The 23,087-nt window shown below is 36.7% G+C and overlaps 1 protein-coding gene across 1 annotated transcript in view; it reads left to right on the top strand.

Annotated features, from left to right (window-relative positions):
* The window catches only part of LOC309417490 (cadherin-19-like), a gene marked incomplete at its 5' end in the record, with an annotated part of 41,983 nt that overhangs the window by 5,594 nt on the left and 13,302 nt on the right, over positions 1–23,087 (top strand). Inside the window, 6 exons of the mRNA XM_082014998.1 lie at positions 5,825–5,944; positions 6,598–6,762; positions 8,232–8,416; positions 9,579–9,832; positions 12,291–12,427; positions 19,364–19,485. Coding sequence (XP_081871124.1) covers positions 5,825–5,944; positions 6,598–6,762; positions 8,232–8,416; positions 9,579–9,832; positions 12,291–12,427; positions 19,364–19,485 — 983 coding nt within the window. The remainder of the gene's footprint in view (positions 1–5,824; positions 5,945–6,597; positions 6,763–8,231; positions 8,417–9,578; positions 9,833–12,290; positions 12,428–19,363; positions 19,486–23,087) is intronic.

The raw sequence follows: 23,087 nt of genomic DNA, 5'->3' as shown, positions 1-23,087 counted from the left end.
ATGAATTGTAATTTTCCTGTCAAGAGGATCAACTTAACCCCTGCACCTCTTCTTTCCCACTTCCACACGATCAAACAGGCTCGTAGTAGGATCTGTCACATATCTGGAAACTTAATACAACAAATACAAAGCAAAGTTAACATCTGAAAAATATAGGTGTATGTATACATATGCATATGTACATACACATATGCATACATAATGTCTATAAACATACATTTAAATCCTTTAAAAAAAACAAAGCGTGAATGCAGCTGTCATAAACAATCGTGTTATAAATACTGCTGTCTCCAAATAATTATCTTCAAAATGAAAGGAAAATAACATTCTTTAAATGTTACAGAAACAATCCCGGTAATCTTTTAAACTCCTAATCCTATCTCTTTTTGTTATTTCTATTACAAACAATATTGAAAAGAAATTCAAATATTATGCTACTTAAAACTGTATGAATTAATGAGGTCATTAACTTAATAGCATCAGTGATCATAAAAGATAATAAAAACTATGTTTCATTCCACGTTACCAGTTCAACTTTTAGAGTGGATTCAGTGAAGCTTTCACAAGGAGCTGTAAACTTTGTCATCTTCTGCCATCCTGGATAACAGTTGCAAGAAAAAGATATTCACGCCTGGGGTTTAATAAAAAGTGGGGTTAATATCCTAATTTCTGCCGGGAAACAGCTCATGGGATTAGTATCCTAATTTCTGCTGGGAAGCAGCTCACCATCGCTTATCAGCAATAGCTACAAAAGACATCCATTTAATCAACTTATTTCCTAGTCACCCTGCTTGTATGACCTTCTACCAGGTCTACCTTCACTTTTGGGGGTGTGATGATTTCTTCACTGCCACCTTCTTCCATACAGACAGATTTATTTGTGTCAAGATTTCTGCATCTGGGCTCTTGGTCAAATAACTTTTTCAAACATAATTTGGTGTTTGTTCAGGGGGTAGTTTGAGCCATTGCATCTTGCTCATTCACTCAAGTTTGGAAACAAGAAGACAGGTGCCCTGTCAAGGGCTTTTGCATTTTTTTATGTGCTCACAGTAATAACGGGCATAGTTCATTGTCTAGAGTTATCTGAGTATTTTTATCTAACATTACACAGTTTTAGGACTTTGACAATGCCCTTTTTTCTTTGTCTTTTTTATTTCTCTGTGGTAAAGCATTCTTTATGAGGCACTTGATCTTTTATGAAAATGGCTTTAAAATAGCTGATAATTTAGTATGGCTTGATTTATACTCACACAGACCTGTAACTATTTACAGAAGTATATAATGAATTTACTTACGGATTTCTTCTATTTTATCGCCTTGTCTTAATGATGAGCTCCTGTCTTAGTGATGGATATCCAGAAAAAAAAGAAAAAAATTAGGTAGGGCGGTACTTATGGTCAAAAGCAACACTAGTAATCTTTCCCTGTATACCTCTATTTCTCACTTGAAACCGTCAACAAGCAGTTGACAGAGAAATTTAAATCTATATTGACTTGAGGTGGCTATAAACTGACTACCTGAAAATGAAAAGCTTATCAGTCTTTATCCAGTCTCCTGTGTCATCCATTATATATGTAAATTCCTAAAATATCATATAACTTCTGCAAAAGATTAATAAAACTGCAAAAATCTTAATTCTTATAAAATTATAAAAAAAAAGATTCCAGTAAAATGTAGAAATATATGAAATGAAAAAAAAAACCCAACTAAACATTAGAAGTAACTTCACCTCTCATTTATCAGAATGGGTGAAAAATAAAACAAGATCACTGCTTGCCTCCTCCTTTAGACACAGACAGCCTGAAATAGTAAACCCACAGATTTTCAATCATCCATTTTATGATATGTAAATCTAAGTCAATCCTATGGATCTTTAAATATTTTCTATATTGCTTCTTCTAGGTCTGGTCTTTCCAGCACTAGTACCATAGCTACTTCAGAGAACATTCTTTCACCTACTTCTTCCATGTAGACACTACTACACTACTGGCATACTAATGTGTACATCTGGCATACAGAATGTAAGTGGTGTAGTATATAATAGTATATAACTTAATGGTGGTCGGCTCCAACACATGAAACAGCTGAGTCACACACCATGAGGACTTCTCTGGGCTCACTTACCCTGCTTCTCAAAGGGTAGGGACTGCACTTCTGAGATGAAACCTGTTTCAGTGTGCATCCTAAAGCATTAAACCTTACAAGGAAATTTCTAACCTCCCAGTAGATAGAAACAACTAAAATTTACAGCATTGATGCCATAATTGTTCATTATATCAGTGTTTTTCTCCCAGCGAAATAGAATATTCTCTTGCATAATAAGGGATGTAGACCAGAATTAGTTTAAAAGATACAGCGCAATAGAGAGACTTGGCCTTTGCTCTGTTTCAGAGCTCTTTAGCAGCAATTCAACTAGACCTGGGATCTCCTAGTGATTTCCTCACAGAAAATACACTCAGCAAGTGTGGTCAAGACTTGGGAAAGCAGTTTACTGTTAATGAACATGTTGTGTGGAACTAAGAAAGAAAGGAGAGAACAATTTACAGCCGGCCACTTGCCTCAGAGAACCACAGAAAACCAGAAAACAGGCACAGATAATTTTGCCTAAAGTTAGGTACAAATATCAATATATATACTAATGTGCCAACAAATTAGAATACATTTTACTTCATTCTTAGCTCTCTTTTATCTCCAGTACTGAATTTTATTAGGACTTTATATGCAAGTGTCACAATAAATGAAAAACATGTCAGCTAATGGACTGTCTTCTGAGAACAAAAAACTGTATTTTTTCCCTTGGGCATTTGGTACAATTTTACATTACGTGTCTTCCATATAGCTGTTAAACTTGTATAAATGCAGTATATCTGATGGAATGGTTGAGTCAGATGCAATAATATATCACTACTTAATGTTTTTGTAGATTTCAAGTTCTACTCAGAAAAATGAATAACTATGTGCCATATGAAGGCCCTATAGCTTACCTAATGGGCTGTAATATATAGATGGCACTACGTTTTTCCCAAGAAGGGTAAAACCAAGACCACAGAAATACAAAGAAAAATCTTACATAGGAATCAGCAAAATGTAGTTTGCCTTAAATACTCTATAGCTAATAGAAAGCAGAAAACGTGTAAGCATGTTTACTATCCAGCTTAAGACATTACTGTGTACATAAAACACAGGCCTGGGGCTAAACTTTATATCAACATCACACAGACTCCAATATTCAAAAATACATGTTTGAAAGCCCACAGCCATATTCAGTTAATTTGTCCCTGGCATGATATCCATTTTCACCTATGTGTTGTGAAAATATGTCATAGTACAATTGTCAATTGTATCATGTCATGGCTGCAATGTCAAGACGTGGGGTTTGGGGTTTTTATCTTTGTTTGTTTGTGGGGATGGTTCTGTGTTAATTGATTGTTTTAAAAAAATATTATTTGTACATGATCAATTATTCTTCTCCCAACTGTGGAGTTACAAAAAATGGCTCTTTGGAGTTTTTGAGTACATATTATTAACATTGTAATTTCTATCACTCAAATACAACGTGATTCCGTTCAGCAAATGGCTCAGGTTTTTTCCTGCAGGTTAAATGTATAAAGAAATACAGACTTCATGGCATTGAAAAATTAAAACCTGAAAAAGTATTCTAAACCCCGGATAACATTTTCCTTCTGCTTACTACATAATCCATAATTAATGTAGAGGTTCATGTAATGATCATTAAATCTTTGTCCTAAAAAATCTGAGAAACCATAGTCCTCTCTTTACACGGTCTTCTGCCACCTGAGTTTAGAAATGGTCTTCCTCCTGAGAGTGCAGGAGATCTGTTGTTACTTCCCCCCAGATCAGCTCACTCTTACCAGATGCCCCTTGCCTGCTCACCTTTCCATTATATCCACCAGCTGCATCTCACTAAGCCCAGCTGGGCAAATTCTATGCTTCTGCCTTCTGCTATACTCTGGAAGAGTCAACAAGCAAGCAGAAAAGTAGGCTGGGGCTCAGAGAAGCAGCAAATGCTGGTTTAGATTTAACATTTCTTTCTAATGGTTAGAAACTGTGCAGAAAATAAATCTACCTTTAAATGAGTGAGATGCACAAAAGCTGTAATGATAACTTTGCAGTCCAATGTATGCTGGATTTTATTCCTGACTTATTAAACATGGTGTTGTAAACAAGTCCATTTCTAAACATAGTTGTGGGCACTTGGGTTTATTTGGTAGAAAATTGCATTTATAGCAGTCTGTATCTACTGGAATATTCCTAGTTCTTGATCCTTTCCCAACTAACACTCTATTTTTATTTTAAAACTACTGCATTCTAGTCATGCTAAATTGTCTTAGAGGATGAATTTTCTGTATTATCTAGCACAGTTTTGTCACCACAGTTGATGTGAAGTTAACAGTTGTGTAGCTGAAGATTTCCTTTACCCTTCAGACTTATTAAAGAATACTGAAGTATATATGTGCCCCAATTAGATATTAATCTACCATTTTATTTTAACATTTCTCCAGAACAATAAGGAGCAGTATGTATATATACGTATACATCTATATCCACACATAATACATACCTAAATGTCAGAAGTTTGGTATTGTAGGTATGTTTTGAAGGACATATAGCTCCCAAAAGTTGGTGGCAATTAATAACATTTTAGTGTACCTCCACTCTAGGAAAAGATAACATGCATTACAGAATCACTTCCAGTTCTGCTGAATAAAACGAGAGAAAATGCAAAAATTTTTCTTTAAATAATTAGAATATTTCATTCAGCATATATTTATCTAAGAAAGTCTTCTTCATTTGTGTTTAAACATAAAACTATTGAACTGCTAGAAAACTCACAAATTAATATATTTCTTTTATTGGGAATAAGTACCAACTTTGACTTTGTCATAAAAAAGGTGTTTCTAGTCTAACTTCTTGCACTCCATCATTTCTTTTTTCTCCTCCAGCATAATTATAGCTATATTAGTAAGCAGGTGCAACCATGTGAGTGTATGCCAGAAAGGTTTAGAAAGTAGCTTGATTTCTTGCTGTTCCTCATGAGAAGTGATATTTGTATGCTTATGAAGAACCTGTGTGAGGAAAAACCACAAAAATAGTGATTATTTTACAAAATTTTGTTACTGTGAATATTTTCTTTTAAACGACAGTCATCACTGATGGTGCCATGAGATTTCTGTCAACCTTGCATCTAGGATATAACCAGCTTCCAGCCAGAGATGAAATCAAGCTCTGCAGATTGATTCTGCAGTGTTTTTGCACTGGGGATTCTGCCATCATTCTTGCACTGGAACAGGCTCATTAAAGACTCAAGGATAAAAAATGTTATCAGAACCTTGTTACACTTATTGGCTGCTATACTAGCTAACAATTAATTTCTTTATCACCAGCAGGTTTAAGGGTGATAAAGTGGCCGTGTTTTCTTATTCCCATGGGAAGCTTCCATAAAATACTTTGAAGAATATACAGGGGGAGGAGAAACAATTTGCTGTATTCCATTCACATACCAGAAATTAGGGAAAAATATATAAGATATATAGCATTTTAAGCAACATAAATATAGTGTTGAAAAGTCATACGTTATTTTTATTTTAATTGAAAATCTGAATGCAACAAGAATAGTTGCTGAGGTAATATTTTCCCTTTTTAATGATAAATTTTAGAAGGTGCCATTTTCTCCTGTAAATTTTCAGGACTGTTTGCTAATATAACTGGTATGTTAAATGCTTTTTATGGAGTTTATATTTTGTAATTATGAGATAATTTATACAAGAAGAAAGTAAACATAATCTTTTATTTTTTCCTTGAGGTACTTCAGTTACACAGGTAACAGCTACAGATGGTGATGATCCTTCTTATGGGAATAGTGCCCGTCTGCTTTACAGTCTCATTCAGGGACAGCCTTATTTCTCTGTGGAGCCAAAGACAGGTACTACAAATGATCTTGTAACTTGAAAACATTCATAAACTAACATAAACTGGATGCAAGCAAAAATGTCATTCTTCATTTCAACACAAAAATCAGCTGATACCACCCAACACTTGTATATCTTTGCATAGTTCCTAGATCTAAAAAAAATAAATTATTTCTTTCTCATAAGAAGGTGAAATTCTTTTTCTCTGGAGAATTAAAAATTTATTTAGCAAATTATCTTGCTAAACAAAAGAGTTGGATTCTGAATACCCCATCCAACAAATGGACCTAGGAATACTTCAGGGTTAACAGCTCTATGACTCATTATCTGACATTCCTTTATCTATGTTGGAGAAACCACAAATATATGAAATCCATCCAAAATCCTGATTTATGGAGAAGAAAGATGGGTATATATGGTAGATGAGATATATGGTCTGTTCTGCTCCCCAGAACTCTAGGTATGCAGAATTCATGTCCTACAGCATAGATGTTGCCATGAATATTAATTCCCAGTATTAGGACAGTTCTGCTGTACAGTCTAGAATGTAAATTCATAACTGTGTCCAGTGATGTATTTTATACCCATACTATACAGTCAGATGTTGGGGAAAAAAAATGGGACAATCATATATTATATGCTATTATATTAGACTTTTCATTTTCAGGGGTCATCAGAATGGCTTCCCAAATGGATAGAGAAACAAAAGATCAGTATTTAGTCATCATCCAAGCCAAAGATATGGTTGGGCAAGCAGGGGCATTTTCAGCAACAGCCACTGTTACCATCAACCTCTCTGACATCAATGACAATCCACCCAAATTTCAACAGCGTAAGTATAGGTTACATACAAGAGTTGAAATCGTGAGGAAATTTAGATCTACAGGAGCACTGTTAAGTTCATTGGTAGATCTTTTCAGAACAGGTCTGTGCTTTGACTTCAGCATACAGATTTAAATAAAAACAAAATTTAAAGAAATCCCACACAAAAGTTCAAAAGCAAAGAGGAAAAGAAAACCTATCACTACTGAAGACCTCAGGCCTGCTGTTTTTATTGCTAGGCTTTGGAGACAAATGACTTACTGAACGGCTTTATAGTTTGCTCTACCTAAGATTAAATTTGGGCAACAGGATATTTAGTACCATTTTCACTCATTTTCTTTTTTTCTCTCCTCTTCTCATTCTTTGCTGACAGATACTGTAAACTTTTTGGCAAAGGATATGACCTCCTCTCTCCAGAGAGTTTCTAGCAAACATGGGAGCTGCTAGCTGGGCTGTCACAAAGAACTAGTGAAATGCAGTTGTGAAGTGCTGCCCACCTGTTTTTTCACTCTATTGGTTCTCCTTAGCTCTTTATTTACTGCTAAAGTGAGGTGCCATGTTTTAACCCCAGCCAGCAACTAAGCACCACGCAGCCACTCGCTCACTCCCCCACGGCGGGATGGGGGAGATAACTGGAAGAGTAAAAGTCAGGAAACTCATGGTTTGAGATTAAGAATGTTTAATAGGTAAAGCAAAAGCCATGCACGCAAGCAGAGCAAAACAAGGAATCCATTCACTGCTTCCCATGGCCAGGCAGGGGTTCAGCCATCTCCAGGGAAACTGGGCTCCATTACGCGTAATGGTTTCTTGGGAAGACAGACGCCATCACTCTGAATGTCCTCTCTTCCTCTCCTTCTTCTTTGTCCCAACCTTATATAGCGAGCATGATGCCATATGGTATGGAATATCCCCTTTGGTCAGCCTGGGTCAGCTGTCCTGGCTGTGTCCCCTCCCAGCACCCGTGCACCCCCAGCCTGCTCGCTGGCAGGCCAGCATGAAAAGACAGACACTCTTTGACTGCTTAGCAACAGCTGAAAACATCAGTATGTTATCAAAATTTTCTCATCCCAAATCCAAAACACAGCCTCACACCAGCTTCTGTGAAGAAAATTAACTCCACCCCAGCTGAAACCAGGGCAGTATCCACCCTTTATTCCATGCCATTTACATCATGCCCAGGTCCTATACATTTCAGGACATTCCAATTATTCATCATTACTCTTCCTCTCTTTTAATATATACACACAGATACCATTCTCTTAGTCCTGAAACCAGGACATGAGGCTGAGAGAGGAGGACTCAGGAGTGGAAAGATTGTCATCCCTTGCCCCCAAGATCTATCTATTGCTGGATCAGACCCATTGCTCTAATAAAAGCTGGGGGCTTTTCCCTAACTTTCCAAGAGCCTCAGGCCATCATAGCTACAGCAGCTATTAACCATGGCAGATCACTAAACTGTGACAGCATTTGTTTCTTTAGGACTCTACTATATGAGCATCTCTGAAGAGGCTCCCGTGGGCACTATTGTAGGCAAAGTCTTCGCAGAAGACAGCGACATAGGGGAGAATGCAGCCATGAACTATTTCATTGAAGGAGATAGCTCAGATGTTTTTGGCATCATTACTAACAATGAGACTCAAGAAGGAATTATCTTATTAAAAAAGGTGAGATCTCATAAACCTTCTAAAAAATCTCTAAATACTGGAAAGAACCTCCTCAAGCAAGCTGGATGTTTAAAAAAACCCTTTTGCTTTGGATTCTACTAATTTTTTTTTTCTTCAGGCTTTGTGATTTGCTTGGGATATTAGGGGGATAAAAAGAAACACGCTTTTCTTACTGTTTAGTTTTTTTGACTCATTACTGCTGAATAAAATAGTGGCAGTGACAGTCAAAGTATCTCAATGTTATTCCTATCTGTGCAACACAGTGTGTCCCATTGTGAGAAAATGTTGTCTCTCTTCTGTGCATCATCTGTAAAAACTTTATCAATAAATTATACGCAATATTTCCTCACTTCCAACACCTCCTGTTAAACTTAACTGAAGCAAGACACTGGAGTTTTTGTTATAACATAGCTTTGAAGAGACACTAAATACACTCAAAAAGATACCAGCTTATGAATTAAGATATTTAAGAGGCTTTGATACTGTGTGATGTATTTTGAAATCACATAGGAAGATTTCTGGGTCGCCTGGGTCATGATCTGAGGTGATGATAGAGTTTGGTAGTCTAGCGAAATCCAGGAGCCTGAAGAACTGAATGCTATAAATTTGTGTTGCTTTTTTTTTAATTTGGATTTATTACAATTCAGGAAGGTCTTTATTTAATATTTCTCTTTTTAATTGCAGGAGATAATGACTATCTAAAATAGTTATATAACTATGTGTTTATTAAGTATTCATTTTTGTCTTCGGGAATTTATTTCCTTTAGAGAAAAAATTTGAACATACCTTAACCCCTACAGATTAACTGATTCGCATTTTTTATGTAAGTGTAAAGAGTAGTGTTCACTAAGTTTATACCTGTGTTGGAAATACAGCTACCAATACAAGGAGTTGTTTTTCTTAGGACTGACATTCTACCGGAAGAGACTTAGTGTTGTTTAACTGTAACATTAAAGCCAGCCTACGTGTGAAAGCAAACAATGGCATGGCACAGTTTAATTTTAAAATGTTTTTAACATAAAAAAGAAATCTTAGAAGTAACTATTTTTGAAACATTCCCAGAAGGGTAGAATTATTTTTTCTTTACTCTCACACCACTTACTGAACTGTATTTAATTCAAATGTTAAAAAATATTCTACATCTCACTTTCTATCTTAATAGAGAGTGGATTATGAGAGCAAGAGGAGATACAGTATTCAAGCAAAAGTTGTAAACAGGTATACTGATGACCGATTTCTGAAAGAAGGACCATTTGAAGACAAAACCATTGTCAAAATCAATGTGGAAGATGCTGATGAACCTCCAGTTTTCACCTTGGAGAACTATGTGATGGAGATTGCTGAAGGGGCTGTCAGTGGCTCACTGGTGGGCGTTGTAACTGCTAGAGATCCAGACAATGATGACTGCCCAGTCAGGTACCTAATTTAAAATGTGAACAGACCTCAAGTATAAATGTAGTTGGGATTTCCAAAAGCTATTTCTGTTCATTACCTTGGCTCATGATTACAGTTAATCATGCTTTCTTTGATAGCCTAGGTAATTCTAGGTGTTGTGGTTTAACCCAGGTAGGCAGCTAAGGACCACAGGGCTGCTCACTCACACCCCCACCCATTGGGATGACTGAGAAAATCAGAAAAGTAAAAGTGAGAAAACTCATGTGTTGAACTAAAGACAGTTTAACAGGTAAAGGTAAAGCTGTGCATGCAAGCAAAGCAAAACAAGGAATTCATTCACCACTTCTTATTGCAGTGAGGTGTTCAGCCATTGCCACGGAAGCAGTGCTCCATCACACATAACAGTGATGGAAACATCCCTCTGTTACCAATTAATGAAAACATCCCTCTGTGATCAACACTGTTTTCATCCCAAATTCAAAACAACCTCATCCAAGCTACTCTGAAAAAAATTAACTCTATCCCAGGCAAAACGAGTACAGTAGGTTAAATCCCGACCCCTAGCCCAAAATCTAAATAAATGAGCTTTCTTTGTGCATCTTTGCAATCACTTTGAGATGGGGTAATATTTTAAAAAATGGCCTGAAAAAGGCTGTGCATAGCAGCAGAGCTAGGGTACCACAGCCAAACCTGTAAGTGCCTGGAGGTGTTCCAGCCTGTTCCAAATAACTTCTGGAGATATGGAGAGATGGACTCATTGCTGCAAGGGAGACGCAGAACAGCTCCACTGGCATCTGTTCAGCTCAGCATGACCAAAAATTTACCAATTCCATACATCTACCACAAATGACCCACAGAAATATTACATAAAAAGAGTGTCCCAGATTTTCAATTTTGCAAAATAATTTTGCTGTCCCTGAAGGGAGGAAACTGGTAATTAATCTTTAACATGGGGTTTATAATTAAAATAGATTCTTGAGTTACTTAATGTCACTGTGTATTGTGCAATTTAGACAAACTAGGATACAGGGACAAATGGATGAGACGCAAAATAATTTATGGTGTGTAATTATGTATATTGCATCACCGATTTTTTTAAAAATAGAATATGTCACTTCTAATGTAAAGATATGTTTATTAGTCTGTCATGCATGTTATTATAATTTTGAAATCATTGCTATCATAAATGATAGCAGTTGCTTATAATATAGAAAACCAGCTGTGCTGCTTTGTGGATCACAGTTTTCAAATAAGAAAAATAATTTAAAAAAAAGCAACAAAACCTCACACGTTAATAATTAAAAATAACTAAAAATATCCAAAATAGGTTTTCTGAAAATTATCTATCAAGAATTAGCTTACCAAAAAAACCCAAAACAAAACACCAATGTCAGAAAATGCTAAACAAGCTTTGGATACAGAGGATGAGGAACACTAACCAAAAAAAAAAAAAAAAAAAAAAAGAAGAAATTGAATTGTAAATTGTTAAAATCTTATAAATGTCAAATCTTTGGCTCAAATTATAAGAATTTTCACTGACTATGTTGTGCTCGTTCCTTGATTTACCGTTGATTTTCAAAACAGACAAAATGTAACTATAAATGACCACAGGAGATGGAAAGACTTTGTCAAGCAATTAAGGGTACAATAAGAGAATAGTTGCATGTAGGAATTCCAAACTGGAGTGGGAAGAACCTTTCAACTGTTCAAACAGTTTTATTTCCATGAAATAGACTCTACTAGGAACTGTGACATACAATCTTTTTTTAATATGTCATGAAAAATATTAGTAAATACCCTTTCATATGAACCAATACTTTTGGTGTCTTTTTCAGTACACTTCTGGCTTGTGACCAGGGGTTAGATTTTAACAATTTGAATGGTATGTATGTATGAACATGTGCATGTGCATGTCCACATATGGACATAGCATCCGGAGACTTTTCAGTGAAGATTCAGGAACATTGGACTCATTTGCAATTATCTCCTGCATTAGGATTTTGTACCCAGCCTAGGTGTTACCTCATTACAGATAGTTATGCATCTGTCTTTATAATGCCTGTTCCCTTGGCATCAGAGCATGTCAGAAATTATAAAATAGATTTGCCATTATACCTCCACTTAGCTGTTAGTGTTACTCATTTCATAAGTGGCACTTTTGCTGTTTCTTTTCAATGAAGTTTCACCTGCTGTGAGTCTGACTTAGAAGTAAGAATGAATAACGCATTTCAGATTCAGCTCACATTAATATAGATCTGATAATTATTTAGTTTTATAAGAAGAAGAGCTTTGATCTTGGCACTAGTGAATTTTAAATGCTTAGAAGTGTACATTTTTCATAATTTCTGATTTGTTGCAGCACACATTTGTATGTATATATGCATAGCTCTGTTTTCTCAACTGACAATGGCTTTCTATGTCCTTGCTTTTGATGGAACATTTCAGTATTAGGGGATCTCTCTACTTTTTTTTGGTGCAGGTACTCTATTGTCCACAGCATGCATTTAAAGAGATTGTTCAGCATCAATGAACACAATGGAACAATCATTACTACTAAACCTCTGGACCGAGAGATAGCTTCTTGGCACAACATAACTGTTACAGCCACAGAAACAAGTGAGTAAGAAATTTAAGGAATGCTGTGTTTTATATACTGTGAACTGTAATTATCCTCTGAATATGCCTTCTTTTAAGTGAAGAATACATGCTTCTTTCTCATTATATTACTGTTTGCTACATTAAGGAGCATTATTAAAATGATTAGTTAAATAGAAGCGGAATGTATTTGAGCTCCAAGATCCTGTGCTTTTTCATAAAAGATGACCTTATAAAAAAAGAAAGGAAATTGTAATAGGATCAAGACTGTAATGCTTTCAAGTTACACTGAAGCATATGAATTGCTCCTGCAGTGCAAGATCTTATGTTAAATTAGACTCCAGTTAATTTCACACCAAATATTTGACTAGTGTGAAATTAGCTGGGGTCTAATTTAACACTGGTCAGAAACCTGTGGCTCAAATTAATTGTGAGTGTAAGGCCTAAATCAGCTAGACCTCAGTGACAATTAAATCTGTGAAGCATTCTATGATTCAATGATTTATATAGATTTCACCTGTCACTTTTGCTTGAAAGTCAAATGCAAATTGCCTCAGTTTGTGTTATTGGTGATCTGATTGCCCTAACTCTGGGACAAGACTCTAGAAAATTAACAGCCACCAATTTATAAGGCAGTTTAACAAGATTATTGGGGTATTATTTAAAAACTAATCGCATCCATCCTCAGGAAGGAGAAAAACCATGAGAAACTAGAATCTAATCAATAAATCAGATTTTGCCAAATATTTTTAGCATGTTTTTTCAATCCTGAGTCTCAATTAAATGTTATTTATTGCTAAGACTACTTTAATCATGTTTTCATAAATTACACTGTTCCCAAAAGGGAGCATTCCATGTATATATGTAGAATATTACTGCTAGAGGTTTAATATAATATAGTCAGTAACCATTTTCATTGAAGTCTTTAATTTGTGTTTGGGAATTGATAGTATTATCTTCCTTTTCATCTTCTCAGTGAAGTTTAAGCATGAATGTATTTTACTTCTCATGTTGTTGGGCAGCTGGCAGGTGTTGGTAAAATTCCTCTCTGGCATATTTTTGTCATGTCTTGAATAGCGCTATGGAAACACAGCAGGATGACTTTGGTCTGGACTTTTCTGTTTAGTTAAACAATAACATAGGAAAGAACCAAATGTTACAAATGAATAGGTGTCCCCTGCAGCAAAAGAAAGCGAGTCTTTCACAGTAATGAAAGTTATTGTAGAGAAACCGAGCCCTCATTATCTTCATCTTCCTCTTCTTTATTTCTTTAATGATGTTAAGGTCACTGTCTATAACCATATTCAAAAGCATTGAAGTTAGGTCACCTGGGTCTGGGCATACCTGAAATGAGTTATATTATGGACTAGTAGTATTTTATTCCCTGAAATGTAGTCATAACATACATTGTGTGTATGATACATTGGTGGATGACATTGTGGCTCGGCTCCACTGAAACCAAAACAAAATTCCATTAAGACTGAAACTGCATTACAAGAGCAACCTCCCTAGGGGCCTGCTGGTGTCCTGGCATTCATACAGGACACAAGCTTTTTGCCCCCATTGCAATGACAGGGATCAAAGCTTAGTAAGAAGATCTTGCCTTTGTTATTGCAGACTTGTCGTGTGGATCATCCTATCTTCACTCCATCGAGATAGCACATTTTAAAGGTACCCAGAAGTAGATTTAATTCATTGGACCTTAAACGCGAGCAGTTGGAACCTGCTATCTGTTGAGTCTTACTCTACTTTATGTCTAATATGGTTCTTGCTCAAGAGAAATCGTTTCCTTTGATCAGTATTTACTTAGTTGTAATCAGCTTCCATCTAGTACAAGGCTGAAGCATTCTACTTATGCATGAGAGCAAGTCATCAGCTTTACTTAACACTGATTTACTGAGTCAGATGATGATTGACTGACAATTAATTAATTTAAAAGAGGAACATCTGCCTCAGCTTTCTCTCTGTTGAACTGTAGATGACCAACAAAAATTCCCAGAGATGGCAACTATCTTGAGCTTACTTTGATCCTCATTTCTCTATACGTCCATTGGATAAGTGCAGTACCAGTCATAAGCAAACTTACCCACAAGACACAACAGACGTTTTCCATCTGGGTCTTGCAGATGTCCTTCCATAGTGGTTCCAGACCTACTACATGACTACAGAACTTACATCTCTTTGAAGGTTTCAGTCATGGATCATATCATTAATTCAATATTCAATTGTCACCCCACTTTGGTCATATATACTTTTGTTGACAGACTTCTAAGTTTTTTGTTTAGTCCTTTAAAAAAAAAAGAATTCTTGTCCATTTTCTTTAGGAAGTATGGAAGATTCCTTTAGCTTAAATTATAACAACTATTATTATTGCTGTTGTTATTGTTATTATTGTTATTACTGTTATTATTATTACTGCAACTTTCCTTTCATTGGCTGATGATAATGCCAAGCTTTCTTTAATCCCCTGCAAGTATTGAGTTCTACTTTGTCTCTAGAGATGGTCACGGCTTTTCTTTTCACACAGGTCCAAAATAAGCAAGTTACCAACTTTGATGTTTAGTAAGTAATGCACCAATTTCATTCGTCACACTGATCCAGCCTATTGCACTTGGTATCCTGTTCTCTCAGACCTTGTTTTTCAAGTTCTGATCTCTCTCATGGAGATTATGACAAATTTTCTGTTTATTGAAAGATTTTTTTACTTAACGTGGGATATGAGTATAATAGCTGTATTCAAATTCTGCCAACTATTGCCCCATGCAAGGGATAAGGGATTTGAGGTGAGTCAGAAAGGAGTACATTTTGGTTTTCTCTTAAAGGTCCAGTTGACTAATTTAAGGAAATGCCTTAAGGACTTCTGAACAGGTCAGAAGCAGTAACAGTAGCACCCACCATGAGGCATATAACTATAATGAATATTCCTGTGAGTGACATCCTTCTAGTTTAGACAGAGCAGATTGAGATATTGATAGACTTTTAGGTTGTATTAGTAGTACTCCTGGAATCTCTTAAGATTATTTCTTTTCACTGGAAAAATGTGTTCATTATGGTCCTTACCCAACAATATGACCAAGTTAATGTGAACATTACTGTTGCAGTGAAACTTCTTTCCTATCAGAGTAATAAATTACATCGTGGGGAAGGCAGACATTTCTCAGAGATATGCCATGTAAGTGAGAATTCAATGTGCTGATAGGCAAAGGAATTTCGAGAGGTATTCAGTATAGAATCATAGAAACATGGAATCCTAGAATCATTTAGGTTGTAAAAGACCTTTAAGATCATCAAGTCCAACCGTTAACCTAACACTGCCAAGTCCACCACTAAACCATGTCACTAAGCGCTACATCTACATGTCTTTTAAATACCTCCAGGGATGGTGACTCCACCATCCTGTTCCAGTGCTTGACAACCCTTTCAGTGAAGAAATTTTTCCTAATATCTAATCTAAACCTCCCCTGGTGCAACTTGAGGCCATTTTCTCTCATTCTATTGCTAGTTACTTGGGAGAAGAGACCAACACCCACCTCGCCACAACCCCCTTTCAGGTACAATAAAGTCTCTCCTCAACCTTCGATTCCCCAGACTAAACAACCCCAGTTCCCTCAGCTGCTCCTCATAAGACTATGTTCTAGACCCCCCACCAGCTTCGTTGCTCTTCTCTGGACACGCTCCAGCACCTCAATGTCTTTTCTGTAGTGAGGGTCCCAAAACTGAACACAGGATTCAAGCTGCAGCCTAACCAGTGCTGAGTACAGGGGCACAATCACTTCCCTGCTCCTGCTGGCCACACTATTTCTGATACAGGCCAGGACGCTGTTGGCCTTCTTGGCCACCTGGGCACACTACTGGCTCATGTTCAGCCAGCTGTCAACCAGCACCCCCAGGTTCTTTTCTGCCAGGCAGTTTTACAGCCACTCCTCCCCAAGCCTGTAGCGTTGCATGGGGTTGTTGTGACCCAAGTGTAGGACCTGGCACTTGGCCCTGTTCAACCTCATACAACTAGCCTCAGCCCATTGATCCAGCTTGTCCAGATCCCTCTGCAGAGCCCTCCTACCCTCCAGCAGATAAACACTCCCAGCCAGCTTTGTGTCATCTGCAAACGTACTGAGGTAGCACTCAATCCCCTCATCCAGATCATTGATAGATATTAAACAGAACTGGCCCCTGTACTGAGACCTGGGTAGGTCTGGCCACAACTCTTTGGGTCTGGCCACCCAGCCAGCTTTTTACACAGCAAAAAGTACATCCATCCAAATCATGAGCAGCCAGTTTCTCTAGGAGAACGCTGTACCTGTAGATCTTCCTTCCCTTGGTTTCAGGTAACATGTTTATAAACATTTTCATTACATAAAATATTTTTTTCATCCTAGTCAATACACAACTTTTGTACCATGAAACTTGTATAGTTAGGTCTGGGTTTTCCTTGTCTGAGGTAATTATAGGAATATTACCTTGTGTAAATGCAATAAATGCAGGGAAAACGTGCCTTATATTAGCTGAGTTTATTTTCCTTTTCACAGAGGAATAAGCCATACTGACATAGCTTTTATATCTAAAGCCGCAGTGATAAAGCATTCTTGTATAACAGAAGCAGTACAGCTGCTGTGAGACAAAATGCCTAAGAATTAAACCTGTTGTGCAAAAAATACTTGGAACAAATCTATAAGCTCAGTCTATGAAGTCTGTCAGCAGTAATGCCTTAGACATGCCTGGGCAAAATCAAACTTCTTTGCAAATATGTGTTTGGAGACCAGTGGATAGAACAGATCTGTTGTTCCAAGTTTAAATTCTCAGCTTTCTGCCTTGGCTAGGGTTGGGTATCAGTGTTCACTCCAATTACTCTGTGTCTAGCAGTGGGAGAAATATTTTTAAACTACATGAAATTTGGTGAAATTTTCTCCCAAAGCTTAAAAATTTCAAAATACTAGAGGAAAGCAGGAGTGACAGAATTTCTTAAAGTATTGTGATATGATAGATGATATTAATATATCATAGTGGTATGTTAAGTGATATAAGAAAGTGCATCTGCCCCCTCCAGCTGCTCAAACCCAGGAACCCTACTGCGTGGCTGCTGGAGCCCAGCCCAATGCATGGGGACCCAAGGCCTTTGCCCCGGCTCAAGGCACAGCTGATGCTTTCCTGTTTGCGAAGCTGGGCGCAGATCCCAGAGACACACACACAGAGGACACTGACACAAGCCAGTCACACAGGCTGCCACAGACAAGGCGCTGCCTTCAGCAGCACCTGCCTATAGGGGTCTCATAAACCTTTAGGACAGACAACTGAGTCCCCTCCTCCTCTTCTGCTGGCAGAGGCAGAAGGTCACTGATGCAGGCACACACACATAGACACACACACCCCACCCTCCAGGTTCACAAGAACACACACACTCATGGATCCCTTCAGCGCCTGCATGGACCCTCTGTCAGCCCAGCTCCCAGCTCCTCCTCTTCATGGGTCCTTGACTTACCAGCTGGTCCATCCCAATGTTTGCTGGCAAACATACACCACTCACACACCCATCCCTCATGCACCCCACATTCACAAGTGCCCCCTGAGCATACCAGCATGGACCCCCCTGAGCACCTGGCCTGTACTCAAGGACCCCCTACTCACTGTTGAGTCCAGCTTAAAGTTTGCTAGTGAAAACACACGCGCACCCCATGCACACCCAGTTTAGGGAAGATACAGACACTTGTCCCCTGCAGCCCCCATTCACTCCAGCAGCTAGCACCATGGGCCAGGGCCACCCACACCCCTGTCTGACTCCAGTAACTGACACCAGTTTTCACTCACACATATGCAGGTCTCACCAGTAGCAGTACACATACACATCCAACGATAGAGAGTGAAATTACGCAGAGTGATAGCTAAGAAAAAATTTAATAAGAAGATAGAAGATTATAGGACTGACTGATGATCAGGTGCAGGGCTCCACCAGAGAAGTGTACTGACCAGAGCCATTTTACATGTGACCAGCACCTTTTATACCCCTTTGTCTGCTCCCTCTTTGTTCCTCCCTCCACATCCCCCGTGGGTCTGTACAGCTCCATCATTTCCCACACCCTTCTGGATCTGAGATCACTCTGGTTTACAGTCTTATCAGTTGCAAAGCCCAGGTTGATCTACTTGGAATTGTTACCCTGTGGATTCTGGATTACCTGTCAGTTATCATGAGGTTTGTTTCTTGTAATTGTCTCCATGTTTGCTTTGCCAGGTCTGTGTCTTGGTATGTTTTCTTTCTGTTTTGTCCCTCAGTTTCCCAATTGACAAGGTCCCCACTCTGATAACCTCATAGGAATAAACATTCTCACACTCTTGCGTACCTCCAGTAATTAGTATGTCTGACCAGGTTTGGTTCTCATCACCCCCTCCCTTATCCTTTGTCTCTTAGGTTTGTGTCCATGTATGTACTTGTTTACGGCTTCCTTTTTTTCTTATTAAATCTTGTTGCATTGAATAAGGTACTTGACCAGATACCCTTAGAGGAACAGACACTCTCCTTCTACATACCCTTACATATCACTAGTACAGTAAATTGTTCTGCATGAGCAAAACCTCATTTAATTTCTCCAAATCATATTTCAGTTTTTAAATCAGTTTCTGACTTGGTAAATGAAAGAGTGAACAAATCCAAAATTTCACATGACATATCCTTACATATTTCAAAATAAACTATTATAATTTATCTTCACGGATTGGTGAAAAAACAAAATCAAAACCCCACCACCTGTTGTAAATAGAGCGCCAGCAAAGAAAGAGAATGCCCTTTTTAGATGTATAGGATATATTTGAACTCATTAAAAAGTTTTAGTGTAAATGTGTCCGTAAGTCTCAGTGACTATTTTCTTCTCTGCAGAATATACATAAAGTTTTCTAACATTTACATTACTTTATAATATATAGTATATTATTTATAACTTTTGATTTCTGTCTTTTTTTAACCATTAGGAAATCCTGAAAAAATTTCAGAAGCAAATGTGTATATCCAAGTTCTTGATGTTAATGATCATGCACCAGAATTCCCTAAATATTATGAAACATTTGTTTGTGAAAATGCGGTTTCTGGCCAGGTGAGCATGAAGGAGTTAGCCATCAGTTTTCTCATTGCAACGAAGATTTGGTCTGAGGTCTTACTATTTCCTTTAATATTGATTATTTCAGTACTGTGAGTACAGGCTGTATTTTGTCTATTTCCAAAATTAATTCTGCTGATATATGTATAGTTTAGAATTTAGATTTCAGAAAACTGATGTGTATTTTTCCCCCTTTAAAACAAATCGATACATCTCCTTGTTTGTCTACCAAAACAGGTAATAGAGAAATACAGACAGAAACTTGTGAAAAATCAAACAGCATAAAACACAGATTTGATTCATATTCATGTCACCAAAGTTAAAACTAGGCCTGGTATTTACAGCAACAGCATATTGTAGTCTGTAAGAACCAGACTTAGACAAGATTCAAACCAGATTCATTGTGTTCTTCAGTTAGAAACAATTTATTGTGAACCAAATTCAAACCATGTCTAGTTCAGTGGAAATCTGAAGATGTTTAAGTCACAGCCCTTGCAACACCTTCCCTAGCTGGAGCTTATGGGATTGTCATACTAAACATCTTTCCCTGGAGATTTTTTTTCATTTCCTATTCACTCCCCAGGAGAATGGGTTCACATCTGTCAGCTGCCCTAGCCCTCCAGGTACACTGCTGACTCTCCATTTTCCTCCACCCGCTTTCCTATACAGCTTTACTGTTTTTTTTAAGTGACCCAGTCTACAGACTAAGACCCAAACCGTGCAATAAGCATGCCACCAGGATCCATGGAGAAGTCTAAAATAAAACTGCAGAAAGAAAAGTAAGATATTCAAAGTTAAAAAAAAAAAGTACAAAATGAACAACAAAAAAGCAACAACAAAAAGCTATAGACAGAAAAATTTAAGGTTTTTTACTCCTTTAAATCATTCTTTGGACATATGAAAGAGATCTTTGGGATATCTGTGATGGTTCCATTCAAACGTTTTGTTTTGTTTTGATTTCTGAATCACAGAGCCTTTCTTTTTACACCAGCTTGGTTTACTTTGACCTTGATAAGTCTGCGGTTAAATAAAGTTTTCTTTGCAGCAAAAGTAATTTCTTTATAGTTTTTTACATCCATTTATATATTTCTCTATCAGCAGTTGATTTGTTTGTTCTGCATTTAGTAATTTTCCAGTCTGCAAAGGCTGCCTCTAGTTCAGAAGTATGTGGAACAAGCCATTTCTTTTGGTCTTCGGGTAACTCATTGACAGATCAAAGTATAGGCATCACAGCAAATGTCACTTCATATTCCTTGTCTTCAAGACACCATGGATTAAATATGGAAGCTTATAAAATGGATATTTATAATCCATGTTTTGGACTTGTCTACAACATAAAAACCCAGGTGATTTATTTCCCAAGGTTTTTATTATTCCATAGTTGCTTACTGTTAAATAGCATCTGTATGCTAGTCCATTAATGGATACTTTTTAATAACAAATTAAGAATATATATATTACATATTTTGAGAAACACTGGAGAAAATGGCACTGTAAAGAATAGTAGTAATAATAATAAACTCCTTGAGTACAGGATACAGAACTATTCCAGTTTAGCATTGTAATACCCGAATGAGGGATGTGCAAGATACTTTTCCCATTTTACAGACAGTCAAAATTTTACAGACAGGCGAAATAATACTCTAGATTTTTTTTTTTTTTCCATTGTTATAGTTTTTTAAGACTCACAGGCATCTTTAGTTTAGCCTTTGGAGACCATGACAGTAATGTCAAATAATCTTCTTATTAACAAATAATCTTAGGAAAAACAACAGGAAATTACTACTGAAATGCATAATTATGCCAGTCAGATTTTATGGTATTTTAATCAATGTTTATGATTTAAAAGAGAATTGATAGCTGATATATCTCCTTCAGTACTATTATTCTTTTTTTGACCTTTTACTCACAGAAAAAAGATTCTTTATTTTCATCAGCAAGAATACAAAAGGTTCAAAAATTATTTTATAGATACTCTGCTTGTCCACTGAATAACAAAATTCATATTTCAGTAAACATCAGCTTAAGCAGTCGAAGGGCTTAATCAGGACATTACAAATCTTTTTCTCTTAGCCATATTTCTGCAATCAGTTCCAAACAGTTATGAGTTGAGACCAAAGCTTGTACAGATATTCTATCACGTTTCAATTTCTAAAGTAGCTATTTTTATCCATCTAGCTGGAAACGATACGTTGAGAGATAGTCTCAGAGATGTTCTGAATCTCTGGAATTCACTTGCTTCCCTGATCTCAACTGAGTTATGTCTACTTTCATGGAATAGTCTGAAATACATTTGAATCCCCCAGCTTATAGTGTTTGGGGGAAAGGAAGGAAAAGCACTGCAGAGGGAAAGATACTGTCAAAAAAAAAATTCTAATTCTGATTACTTTTTTTTGTGTCTGCCTGCGTTACAATAAAAGCAATGTAGAGTCATGTGGCAAATAATTTACTTTTACATATCCTTAGAGTATACTAGGTTATGGTAAATAATGTGAATATGACAAAGAATCATGAATAAAACTAATTGTTGTCCTAATTGTCCAGACTCAGAAGCAGTTAACGGTAGCTCCAATCCAAAGAAGAATGCTTGTTTTGAATTTTTGGATTTTCTGAAAGATTATAAAAAATTCTTTGTCTGATTTTATTCCATGAGTGTTGACCTTCATGTCCCTGTATGGTGTTTTTGTGAGAGTAACAGACATGTTTAACTTAGCCTCTGAAAGACATTCAAGCAAAAATATTTCATTTCAGTCTGTGGAACTATAATTTGAAATTTGACAATAAAAATGGAAGTAAAGAAGATAGGTACTTTTTGGCATCATTCTAAATCCATTCATCATGATTATCAGACATTTGGAATGGATTTTTCACTATCCATTTCATGTTTTAGTTCTGTACTGTCTTATAATCCAAGTTAGCTGTATACTAACCACAACTAAAGTTTTCTTTTCTACATTGAAATACCACTTTCACTACACCACCAGTGTTAAATACATTATTTTCAAAATAACTCAAACAGTTGCTGTGTAAAATAGACTTCTATCCTACTACAGCTTTATCTAGTATCAGATCAAATAGAACAAAATTAATAAGGCATCCAAAACCAGGATCCCATTTTGATTTGATCTTTTGAGTTTATAACTGTATGTAGACATGGTAAATGATGACCACAATGTGGTATTAATTTTTTATAGTTAACTTTTATATGTGTGTACAGTAACTACAACTGTTGAATTCTAGTAGTAATATTCTATAAAAATAATAAGGACACAAAATGGACAAAATCTGTCCCAAAGGTAACACTAGAGACATCCCAGAAAGAATGGATTTGACCCATAAACCTTAATTCCAAGACATTAATAAATTAACTTTGCCTGAAACTGAAGTTTGAACGTTTGAAGTAAGCTATATCAAGTGTCTTACATTATACGCAAGCAAGCTGACCATCCAGAATTGTATGCATGGTTATTTCAGTCCTTTTTATGCATATTGGTCTTTCTTCATGCAGGAAACAGATTTCAGCTGAAGACAAACTGCACTAAATACACCTACATTCTGAATTAATGCTGTCTTCTCTAAAGCATATTTATTCTGTCAAT

Source organism: Phaethon aethereus (genome assembly GCF_964289735.1).
Source record: "Phaethon aethereus genome assembly, chromosome: 2".
NCBI lineage: Eukaryota > Metazoa > Chordata > Aves > Phaethontiformes > Phaethontidae > Phaethon > Phaethon aethereus.
The sequence above is the reverse complement of the archived record's forward strand: the minus strand, read 5'-3'. Positions and strand labels throughout refer to the sequence as shown.